The sequence below is a fragment of the Caretta caretta genome, chromosome 2, assembly GCF_965140235.1.
Source record: "Caretta caretta isolate rCarCar2 chromosome 2, rCarCar1.hap1, whole genome shotgun sequence".
In the NCBI taxonomy this organism is placed as follows: Eukaryota; Metazoa; Chordata; order Testudines; family Cheloniidae; genus Caretta; species Caretta caretta.
In genome coordinates, this window is record NC_134207.1 from 167,145,475 (window position 1) to 167,157,518 (window position 12,044).

Below are 12,044 nucleotides of genomic sequence, written 5' to 3' on the forward strand. Positions count from 1 at the left end.
AGAGGCTTTTGTTAACTTAATACAGAATTTCTGTGTAACAAATGAATTCAGAGCAGTTTCACTTGTACTATTTGGAACATTTTCCTTTTTTCTACCTGATTAGACATTAACATTGTATTTTCCCTCCACAGAGAGGTGCTTGGAAGACCATGAGCTCGTAGTCCAAGTCGAGGCCACTATGGGAAGTGAAAGTAAATTTTTGTTCAGGAAGAATTATGCAAAATATGAATTTTTTAAAAATCCAGTGGTAAGTCTCATTGTCCAGAATGACTGTAAAACTGTCTGGGGGGGGGGGGGGGGGGGAGAAGCTGTTGCATACTGTCTCTTAGTATAGTGCTTAGCACAATGGGGACCCCACAATATGTTATATATGTTAATAATGAGCATGGTAAGGTCTTGGTTGTATAAAACAACTTTCTTGAAAACAAGTAACACAGTTGCCCAGAGATGCTTAACTTATCTTGTGCTCAAAAATGAGAATCTTGATGGTTATCAGACTGCACAATCTGATTGTTTCGGGGTGGCTGTTCCTGTGTCTAAGAATGACCATACAAAGGGAAAGCCCAGCTTGGTTTTTCTAAGCAACAGCCGTTCAGTTTATTCATTATCCTGAAAGTTATTAATTGATCTGAAGCAAGTTGACCAAATAATGTGAATATCCAGACCTCTTAGTTTCTGCCAGTAATGAAGAAACCTGTGAGTAACCTCTAAGGTGCTTGTCATACCTGATTTTATCAGTATGTATGTTGAGCAGGGGTTCATAATAGGTAAACCTACTACTGTTTTCTAGTGGGTTTCTTCTTTCTCCTTTGCGGATCAAAGTAACCCTACCTCTCCTTTTCCTCCCCTCCCTTCTGCCTATGAAACTTCAGTTGGTTTTGCATTATATCACTGAAACTAAGGTTAGTATTAGAAGAACCTAAACGCTATTGTGATTTTAAAGGTATCGCAATCTTTCTGAGCTTATTTGGAACAAGATTTTCAAACTTGGACAGATATGGCCTAACGGGTGCGAACCTTAGTTGAGTGCGCACACAGATATTTGCAGATCCAGCTGTTGGTGTATGTTTGGCAAACTGCCCCAGCCGTACCACCTTGAAGTATCTGGATGGATTGTACATGATTTATAACCTTTGCATTTCTATAGTACTTTTCATCTGATAACCTCAAAGTGCTTTGACCTTAAGCCTTGCCACACCCATATGTTATGAAGCATTATTTCTGGTGAAAAGTTGGTGAACTAGCACATTTGTTTCAGTGATTTACCTAAGTTGGTAGCAAAGGTAAGAATAGAACCCATAATGTTTGGCTTCCAGTCCCATGATCTCACCATCAAATGATGCTTCCTTCTTTTTCTATAGCAGATCAGGCCACTGATCCCTTCAGTCAGGTGTAAGCATCTGGTGTTGGCTAGTACTTAAAGGAAGATGGTAAATTTAATCTTCATAATTCACCTGGCTAATTATATGATGGGGCAGTAGGGTGATTTCTCTCTCTCCCTCAATCTGTTAGTGCCTTGAAGAATGAGACTTTTATTAGCTGAAGTAAAATGAATAGTGTTCCTAAGTACAATAGATTTTATTGCTGTTTAGCTTGTTGGCAACCTTTTAATTTGGTTTTATAGATACCCGTACATTCAGCGTTCTAACAATGATTAATAGCTCAAAGAGTAACTTAATGTGATGAATTTATACTGTAAGCATATCATGCTGTACACCATGGTACTTATGTGATAGACATTTTAAAATGTGGTACAGAAAGACAGCTAGGAAGAGGAAGTCTGAAATAAGGTAATCCTTTGAATATTAAGTTTTTTGACTTTGGTAAATAATGAGATCATAATATGGAGCATCTGTAGAACACTCAGAGGATTTAGAAACACCATGTTAGTGTCAAACAAGATACTTGGGTCTAAAATAAATGACTATGCTACAGTGACGGTTATGTAAGAGGAATGGATGTTTACTTAGAGCTTGTTAGTATCTAGTCTGTGCAGCAGAGAATGCTGTACCAAGCGTGCAGATCTTGTGTATTTATGCATGTTCAGAAAATTTTGTATTCATTTTCCTGGAACACTTTTTAGCTAACTGTTCATTATGAGAAATAGATTGACAATGCCCTGAACATAGTAAATGTATTGGAAAAGATTTTGAAAGGGGATTTGTCTTGATAGATTGAAAAGTGTCAAGATTTCAGCAGAGTTGCTAAGCAAATGGGTGGGGGGGGGAACCTAACAGTTACACATGAATGCTTTCTCATCATTAAAGTTTGGGTAATTAATATGATCCATTCTGGTGGAACTGAACAACTCTGGAATCCAACCCAATACAACACAGAAAGGTGCTTTGGTTAGAAGGAGAAAACAGCTATTTTAAAGTACTTATGGGACACCCACACCCATTTCTGTAGTATCTGAGCATCTCACATTCTTTAATGTGGTTTTCCTCACAACACTCGGTGAGGAAGGTACTGTTATCCCCATTTTACTAATGGGGAGCTAAGGCACAGAGAGCCTAAGTGACTTGCCCAGGGCCACACAGAAAGTCTCTGGCAGACCAGGGACTCTAATCTAGGTCTCCCAGGTCCTCAGCTAGTGTCCTAACCACCATACTATTCTTTCCCTCCATTGCTAGAAACCAGAGACTGTAATTCCTAACTCCTCTCCCTACCTCGAAAGATGTCTTAGATTGAGTTTTCTATTGTAGAGGAAGGAGAAGAATGTTATGGAGAATTTTCTTTATCAAAGATAAATTTATCCTTCATTTCACAGATGGAGAAATGTACTTATGAAATATTTCAAACTTTATTTAAAAAAAAAAAAAAGCCATATCAATGTAGTTTGGCAGGGAGGAAGAAAGTGAATTGGGCTTGAAAGCTTTAGCATCACTTACGGTGTAAGGCAGGGGCGTGCAAACTTTTTGGCTTGAGGGCCGCATTGGGTTTCTGAAATTGTATGGAGGGCCAGTTAGTGGAGGCTGTGCCTCCCCAAACAGCCAGGCATGGCCCGGCCCCCACCCCCATCCGATCCCCCCACTTCTCGCCCCCTGATGGCCCTCCCCGGGACTCCTGCCCCATCCACCCTCCCCTACTCTTGGTCCCCTGACCGCCCCCGGACTCCCCGCCCCTAACTGCCCCCGCCACCCCGTCCAACACCCCCCCTCCCCCGACTAGCTCCCGGGACCCCTGTCCCATCCAACCACTGCTTCTCCCTGACCACCGCGCACTCCCTGCCCCTAACTTCCCCCCACCACCCCATTCAACCCCCCTCTCCTTCCTGACTGCCCCCCCCATGACCCATGCCCCATCCACCCCCCCGCTCCCTGTCCCTGATCGCCGCCCCATCCAACTCCTCCTCCTCCTCCTTCCTGGCTGCCCTTCCAGTACCCCTGCCCCCATTCAACCCCTGTTTCCCGCCCTCTGACCGCCCTGACCCCTATCCACACCCCTGACCACCCCCCAAACTCCCCTGCCCTCTATCCAACCCCCCCCCGCCCCCTTACCGCACTACCTGGAGCAGCGGTGGCTGGCAGCATGGCTGCACCAGGACAGGCAGCCGTGCCACACAGCACAGAGCACCAGGTCAGGCCAAGCTCTACAGCCCCTACACCCAGAGCATTGCGCTGCACAGCAGTGTGGCTGCGTGGGAGGGAAAACAACGGGGGAGGGGGCGGGGTGAGCCTCCTGGGCCAGGAGCTCAGGGTCGGGCAGGACGGTCGCACGGGCCACAGTTTGCCCACCTCTGGTATAAGGAATTCTTTAATTCAATTAAGAATAATCATGATAGAAGGTGGAGACTGGAAAAGATCCATCTGATCTAGTCCATTAGCTAATGCTAACTAAACAGAAGTATGTAAATGCAGTCTGACTCCAAACTGTCTTTCCTCCTACCCCCCCCACCCCTTGTAGAATTTCTTTCCGGAGCAGATGGTTGCCTGGTGCCAGCAATCAAACGGCAGCATCCCGCAGTCGCAACTTTTGCAGGTATTCTAAGACAGTCTTGTGCTAAAGTAGTCTTTATAAAGGGTGAGGGGGGAAGATTAAAGAGGACTGGAAACGTCATTGGGAAAAGAGGAGATTTTAATTTAGCGTATGTTCATACTGTTGAATATTTTTGCCGATTTTAGCCAGTCTAATTTAGATTTTAAATAATGGTAAACGTTAACTGTTAGTAGTTAGTTTGCCTTTGCCCACTAAATTGCCATCTGTCCTTACCATGGGCTGCTGTTAAGAGTGCCTCTGATGGCTAAGCTGTGAGAGCGCTGTGTGTGTATGTGATCTATGTCAGTTTGCTGACCACCCAGGTTACAGCTGCACAGCAGCTAAAGGTATACTTTCCAGATCAGGTAGATGTACACGTGTTAGCTTTGATTGAGCTAGTGAGCTAAAAAATAGCAGTGTAGCTGCTGCAGCGTGGGTGGCGGGACAGGATATCTGCCTGAGTACAATCCCATCCAAGACCCTATGTATGTACATGGACATAGAGTTTGTGATGCTTAATACCAGTGGGAGTTACGCATCTCATCTTCTGAGGCACTTTGCAAAATCCCTCAAAGTATCTATCTGCATCTTTACGTGCCTGAATACCTTTAGAAATCTGACCCATGGTGGCCAGAAACAATCTGTCTATTCGCTAACTATGTTAATATTTCCCTTGTTAAATAAATCAGTTTTAAATGCAAAACTTGTTCATCATAAATTTCCTTTTTCCTTCTTACGTATCCAGCACATTTATGGTAGTTTTATTTAACTAACACAGTTTTCAAAGGCTGGTTTTGTACAGGTTTAATTAAATGCCAATTTCTTTCCAAATGCAGCCTGACACAAATCCTGAATAAAAAGTACCTTCGTCTAGTAAATAAGAAACGAGTTGCTCACCATTTGCTAACATCGTAAAAATTAAGAATCTTAAATGTATGTTAAGATATATAACTGCTTTAATAAATGTGTGTAAAAAAGTGTACCCTCATGGTTAGAAAGGATAAGTATCAAATTTAGTGGTAAGTTTATTTGCTTTCACATAAACATATGTCAGGTTGATTCTCATTGGTTGGTATAACCACTTTCTTATAAAAATAACTAAAAACTTATAAATGCAAAATAAGATTAAAACCAATGGTTTAATACATCCTGAATGGCACTAAAGGCAGACAAGAGAAAAGAAATATACCATAGATGCTTGCCTAAAGTTTTGTAAAAATTATATATATACAAATACAGTTTGAAACAATGCTGCATACATATATTATACCTTATTCAGTTCAAAGCAGTTCATAGTTCTTATAAAGGAGCATGTTGTGTCAATATGAACAGAGCACATGCTGGGCATCCTAAGAGAAGCAGACATTGACCTCCAAGATTCTTTACCTCGTAACAGGGCTTACATACTTATTTTTACCAAGCGAATAAAAACCAGGGCAACACAAATATAGAAAACATCAAGTCTTCTATGGAATATTCAAAGGGCATGAAACATAAGTCCTAACTGACTAGCTTCACCCAACAGCCTGCTGGCTCTGGGTTAGACAGATTTTCATGTCTAATCAGCACTCTGACTTACAAATGTATTTCTAAAGTGACTAGGATTTTCAAAAGTGAGTTACCTAAAGTTAGACACCTACATAAGTGGCCTGTCTTTCAAAGTGCTGAATGCCTAGCAGCTCCCACCAACTTCACTGGGTTTACTCCTGATTTACATTCCATCACTCTTAATTTATTTTGTCTTGCACGAGGTGAGAAGAGAACATAGCAATAGCTGCCAGGAGAAGCAATTCAGGCTCCGGTGGAAGATTGAGTATTTGGGGACAAAGAGGTCCTGAGCTCTGTAGCCCTTGTCCTTCCCTGCTGGTAAACAGTGGTTTTAAATGGACAAATTGCCTCAACACAATTTAAATTTGTTTAGAAAAATTCTTACCAAAATCATGGCATTGCAGCAAATACATATACTTGCAGCGTGCCTTATATTAAAATATCTGAGCACAATACTGCCTCAGCTAGATGACCTATCTCTTCCAGCCCTACAGTTCTGTGATTCCTTTGCCTGAATGCATATTCAACTGTTCCCATTAGTTCGCCTTCTAGCATCTCTGTATACGTTAGAAATAAAATACCAACCCTAATTTCTTAAAATATTTCTTGGTCCTGACTTCTTGGGGGCTTTGTAGTTGTTAAGATTTAGTAGAATGCAGTGTATTTGAGTTACTGAGTGTGAAATGTTCTGCTCCTTGTGCATACCCCTGGGCGGGACAGAAGGGGGTACGCATGATATTAATTGGTGGTGGATAATCCGGAAACTGGCTGTTCATTATCTAAATTTGCTGGATGAAGTCTTGCATTCCAGTCAGTCGTTTCCAAGCTACACTTGTTGGCACATTTCTAGTGGCTAGCAAGATTCTTAGAATTAATAAGCTGCCTGTGACTATGCTGTGTAAATGTTGATTTGAAATATCAGTTCGTACTCATCAGTGCAAGAGGAGTAGAGGTATGGAAGAATGGTTACATTCTGTATTGGCTAGCATCACACCCGGAGCAAGGAAGACCTCCAGTGTTTCTTGCCTGGTAAACAGGAATATGCCAATGTGATAAGTGTAACTAAGGGTGTGTCTAGACTAATAGTTAGTGCATGGCAAGCTGGGGTGTAAATCTGCAACGCTGTAGCCTGCCACACACTTAACTGTCCATGTGGACCCAGCTGCTGGACACCAAAAGTTCCCTAGTGCATGTTGATCTACTTTGCTTTGAAAGAAGATAGCAGCTCTCACTCAGGAACATTCAAGTCTAAATTAGTGACTGTGACTGACTGCTCCTTGCTACAGGTGTGGTGTTAGCTCTGTCCATGTTTATGATACATAATCAGATAATTTTTTAATTTTCATCTCCCACAGAACTTTTTAAACTCCAGTAGCTGCCCTGAAATTCAAGGTTTCTTGCATGTGAAAGAGTTGGGTAGGAAATCGTGGAAAAAGTTATATGTGTGTTTGAGAAGATCGGGACTTTATTGCTCCACAAAAGGAACTTCAAAGGTAATTTAAAAAAAAATAAAAAGAATTGCGCTACTAAAATTGTTGATATGTAAAATGAATTTCTACTTACAGTAGATTTTTTAATATAAAAGTTTCCACAGAGTTTTCTTTAAAAAAAGGAGATGATGCAAAACAATAAATAAATTATGGGCAAGTAGCAAACAAGACTTGGGTTGCTACATCCCTTCATCTTGAATATCCATCTTTGAATTTATTTATTATAATAATAATATACTCAAATATACATGTGCTTTTAATATATAAAAATATATAAGTGGCTACCGAAGTTGCATTAAATGAGAGTTTAGGGATTGGGGAGAAAAGACTTGCTTTATAAGTGAACTTCTTATGGGTTTATTTTAGATGGTAACTAAAGGCTGAATTATTAAATTTGAAAAACTTTAATCAGAACCAGTATAGCGATGTAGAAGGCAAAACCCACTTTAAGCATCATTTACATCATACTGGAATGTAACTGTTTGTCAACTTTCTGCATAAACTCCCTCCCTTCTCCTGCTATTGTGTAGTTTTGCGGGGGTTGGTGCTTTGTTTTGTTTTGGGGTTTTTATTGGTCTCATGGTATTTCCCTTGCAAGCAAATATCTCAGAAATACAGATCCGTTTGTCAGTATGCGTCCTGAGAACAATTTTCCCTTTACAAATGTATAGCCAATCTGAAGAGGTCAAATTGTTCATTTTAGTATATGTTAAATAAAACTTCAAGTGCTTAGAGAGAGGCAGTTTAAATGTGCATACACTGCCCTCTGATGGATGTTATTCTTCAGAGAAGGTATGGCAGGCACTGAAATGTTTCAGTGGTTTAATCCTACAATTAAAAAGGTACAATATTTCCACAGGAGCCAAGACACTTGCAGTTGTTAGCTGACCTAGAAGACAGCAATATCTTCTCATTGATAGCAGGCAAGAAATTGTATAATGCTCCTGCAGACTATGGATTTTGTGTAAAGGTAATTCCTCTCATTAACTTGTTCCCAAGGTGGAACTGAAATCGTTAGCATTTTTTTAAGCAAATTTGTGATACCCTTACTCACTGTGTGTAGAAGTTTACTCACCAAGTAATCCTGTTGACTTCAGAAGGACTTTTGGAGACTGATACTAGGCAGTGGGAAGGTGAGAGTAGGAGGGCAGCACAGTCTGACCAAAAGGAATAAAACTTCAGACAGCAGCAAATCGAGTAACAGTGACAGTTGTTCCAGGTTGTCCATTTACTAATATAGTGATTTATGTCTAAATAATGCTATAAACTTTACGTTTATTTAAATGTAAAAGTCAATGGCGTTTTCAAATAACTGAGCAGACAAGACCTCACGAGGTTCCACAATGGAAAACCTAGAATTGCATGCTTGTGTATTACTCTTGGATTCAGAAGCTCTGATGTTAGTTACATGAGAGGGCCCCTGAAGCTTTAAAAATATAATCTGAGGGTCATGGGCGTTCAGTTTCTGTGTGGGTTTATTTTAAGTATCAGTGCTTCTATGCTGTGAAATCCTGGAATGTCTTTTGGACTGGCAGGTTTGAGTACAAAATCATCTAACTGCTGTCAGGTAGTGAGCCTGTTGGATGGCCTTGGGGTTATATGTTCAAACACTCTCTCCAGACATTCACATATAGTCTCTACTTTTCATACCTTAATCACTGTGAAAAGGAAAGTTCCTTGTGAGAGCGAGTGCCCAAATTACATAGCAGAGGATCCCACTCTAAACTGAGGTAAATGCACCAATATGACAGGCAGCTTGTTTGCACTTACTTTAAAGCAGAATGTCAGTTTGAAAAACGAAGAGTAAAGTATATTGGGTTGGTTTTTAACAGTTATGCCTGGCCTACCTGCAGCTTTTGTACTGGTATAACCATGCGAGTTAGGGGGATGATTTTTTTCTTTGACCAATAAAGTTATATCTGTACAACCAGTAGAGTGGTTGCAGTTATACCAGGATAAAGATACTCAACTGGTATAGCTTATCCTTATATGGGAAAGGGAATTAGACAGAATACTTTTTACTAGTATAATGCCTGCCATGCTAGAGGTTGTACTGATATTAACTGAACCAGCATAGCTGAAGTGGTACAACATTTGTGTATAGACACACCTCAGTGTGCCTCCCTCTTTCTCATTGTTGTCACCAACATGCCTGGTAACATTTTTTTAAAGCACCTAAATCCAGTTGTCTATCATTTGGGTACTGTTGAAAATAAGGCTACCTACTGTGTGTCTCCATGTAACAGGTCCCAGATGAAAATCTGTGGAGAGGAGTGGGGAGACAGGCATGGGGGCTGCTTTTATTGATGGGTTTGTGGTGGTGGAGGCAGTAGAGAGTAGTTCTTCATTTCTGTGAACTTGTCTCTTTCCTAGCAAGTACCGTTTGGCTAGAAATAAACTCTTTCCCCGGGTAAGGAAGGATGGCTAGTGGAGACATACTGAGTTAACCAGGGAAAGCCATTTGTATAGGCATTGAGGGGGTGGGGTAGAGCTCTCCTCCCCTCTTATATGGGGCTCTCTAAGGCAATGTATGTAGCTCCTCACAAGGCAAACCTGACATTCTCTGGCCTCTTATCTGCAGAGGTGTGGGTAGCTCCAGCGGTAATATTTCTGCCTGAGTGCCATTGGCAGAGGGGACAGCAGGAGCTGTTAGGGTGGGTAATTGTCAGGTAAACTTATCTGTCAAAAACATAAACTCCCATTTTTTTTGTTTTGTTTTAATTACGCACAGTCTTCCTCATTTCAAGTGTAGGTGGTCAAAAAAACACTTCCAAGTAGTGTATTCTTCTTAACATGAACAGTAAGAATGCAGGAAAAAACACACTCAGCAATAAGATAATGGTTATCTGAGGAGTGGTGTGGTTAAGGCACGGGACTGAGTGTTGGGAGATCTGGTCCCTGCATCCAGACTTCGTGTGTGACATTGGATGGGTCAGTTCATCTCTCTACTTCCAAATCCTATCTTTAAAATGGCGCTGACAAAGCCTTCATTTGCAAGGTTATTATGGGGATTAGTTTACTTAAATTGTACAGTGTCGTGATAGCCTTGGATACAAGATGTTTGAGTGGCAGAGTGTTGTAAAATGGCAAAGATTAAAAACTGATCATTCTTCTTTATTGGGGATCAGTCAGGGAAGTTGGTTGCAGACTTTTCTCTCCAAATATATTTTTGCCTCCACTGAACACAAGTTCAGTGTGAGCGAGCAATTTTTTTGACACATACTTCCCGTTTTTTTACTCTCTGTGCCTGCCTTTCCTATACAGTACATGTCAAGTGCTGTTGCTTTCCTGTTAAATGTAACTGAATTCTCTCTTACATTTTGTAGCCCAACAGAGTGAGAAATGAAACTAAGGAATTGAGGTTGCTGTGTGCTGAAGATGAGCAGAGCAGAACATGTTGGATGACTGCATTTAGACTCCTCAAGGTACCTACTTTCTCATAGCCTAAATTAGACTAGGTCTACAGCTGTCTTCATATTCTTGGGAGATTTCAGCTTTCCCATACTATTGTGCACTGAATACACAAGGCAATATTTTTATGAAGAAATCCCTAGTTACTCTTATCGAACTGCTCACTTATGTATCCCAAGGTCAGCTATATTCTGTAGCAGGTACTTCCATTTTGGAAAGTAAAATACTGGATACAGCTTTTAATCAGAAGCTTGTAACCACAGCATTAGATTATATTCATTGCACGTATAAATAAAACACAATCCTGGCATGGCAAAATATAAAGTATATGTTTGCCTCAAAAATCAAAACAGTCATTGGTTTTAAACTCATCATGTCAATGCAGAATCTACCAAAAAAAAAAATATATCAAGAGTTTAGGTAAAGTATTTAGGCTCATTAACTTGCAGTGATTTTAACTAGTACAAGATACTGTATAGTGTCCTGTTCTGCCATTTTGTTCAGAATCTTTGTTTTCTATTTCCTGAGGCAAATTGACTTTTAAAAACTGCAGTGGTTTTTTGTATAGGTTTTGTTTAACTGGTGTGGCTTCTAATAAAACATGATTCAACATCCGACCTGGGTCAAGAGTATGTATATCTGAGAGCAAGGAGTGAATATGTTTTGCATTGGAAGGGGTGCATGGAAGGACACTTAACTGTATACTCTCAACAAAAAGAGTAGTATTAGCTTCCTCACTCGGCTGGCAGGGTGATGGTGTAGTTAAGAGTCCTGTATGATAGATTGTGTTGGAGTGGGGTAAAATGGAGAGAAACCTCAGTGGGAAACAATCTTTTGTGTTCTAGCAGAGAAGCAATGGACTGTCTGGCCTCCATCGAGGAGGAGGTTGGTTAGAATCTACAGATCTGTAGAAGTACCCTTTATAAATTCCAACCTTGAAAATCTCGCTTAGAGGAGAAGAACCTAGAGGCTTTCAGAGCCTCACTTTTGTCAAGGGCAACATAAATTCTCTCCTGTCTCATCCATGAAAAGCCTCCCCTCCGTGCTAACTCTCAATTTCTGTGCTACAGCTTTATGTGAATATAGTTCCACTATGTAAGGTGGATGCATAAGAAGTCAGATCCAGGTGGGCAACACAAATTTAATGTTGTCTTCTTAGACTTAAATATTCCCAAGTGACGAAGGGGTGCCCAACTCCTGAGACACCTTGAAGGGCCAGATTTCAGAGGGGATGGGTACTCAGCACTCTCTGAAAATCAGAGGTCTTTAAGGTGGGTTAAGAGTCACCCCAAATCACTTGTCACATTTTAAAATGTATCCCCTAGATTCTAGTTAATGCATTTATAGCATCTCCATACACAATGTCACATCATAACCAAAAGGGCAACTTGATGCTGGGGTCAGCCAATGGTTTTGTATTCTTGAGGCTAAACAGGAAGTTCAGTATCAACGCTACAGCCCGCAGTGCTCCAGTAGGAATGTGGCACTGTCTTAACTGCAGGATAATTCTACAACCTCTGAGGTTAACATTATCACTTTCTATTGTAATCCGTTATCAGTGGCCAAACCGTCCCTCACACAGGATGTTTACCAGGAAGTATTGCAGAGTACGCAGAA

The 12,044-nt window shown here is 40.9% G+C and overlaps 1 protein-coding gene across 1 annotated transcript in view; it reads left to right on the forward strand.

Moving 5' to 3' along the window:
- The window catches only part of GRB10 (growth factor receptor bound protein 10), a 201,708-nt gene that overhangs the window by 173,749 nt on the left and 15,915 nt on the right, over positions 1–12,044 (forward strand). Inside the window, exons 7-11 of the mRNA XM_048839260.2 lie at positions 132–247; positions 3,907–3,981; positions 6,882–7,019; positions 7,876–7,986; positions 10,343–10,441. Of these exons, the coding sequence (XP_048695217.1) occupies positions 132–247; positions 3,907–3,981; positions 6,882–7,019; positions 7,876–7,986; positions 10,343–10,441 (539 nt within the window). The remainder of the gene's footprint in view (positions 1–131; positions 248–3,906; positions 3,982–6,881; positions 7,020–7,875; positions 7,987–10,342; positions 10,442–12,044) is intronic.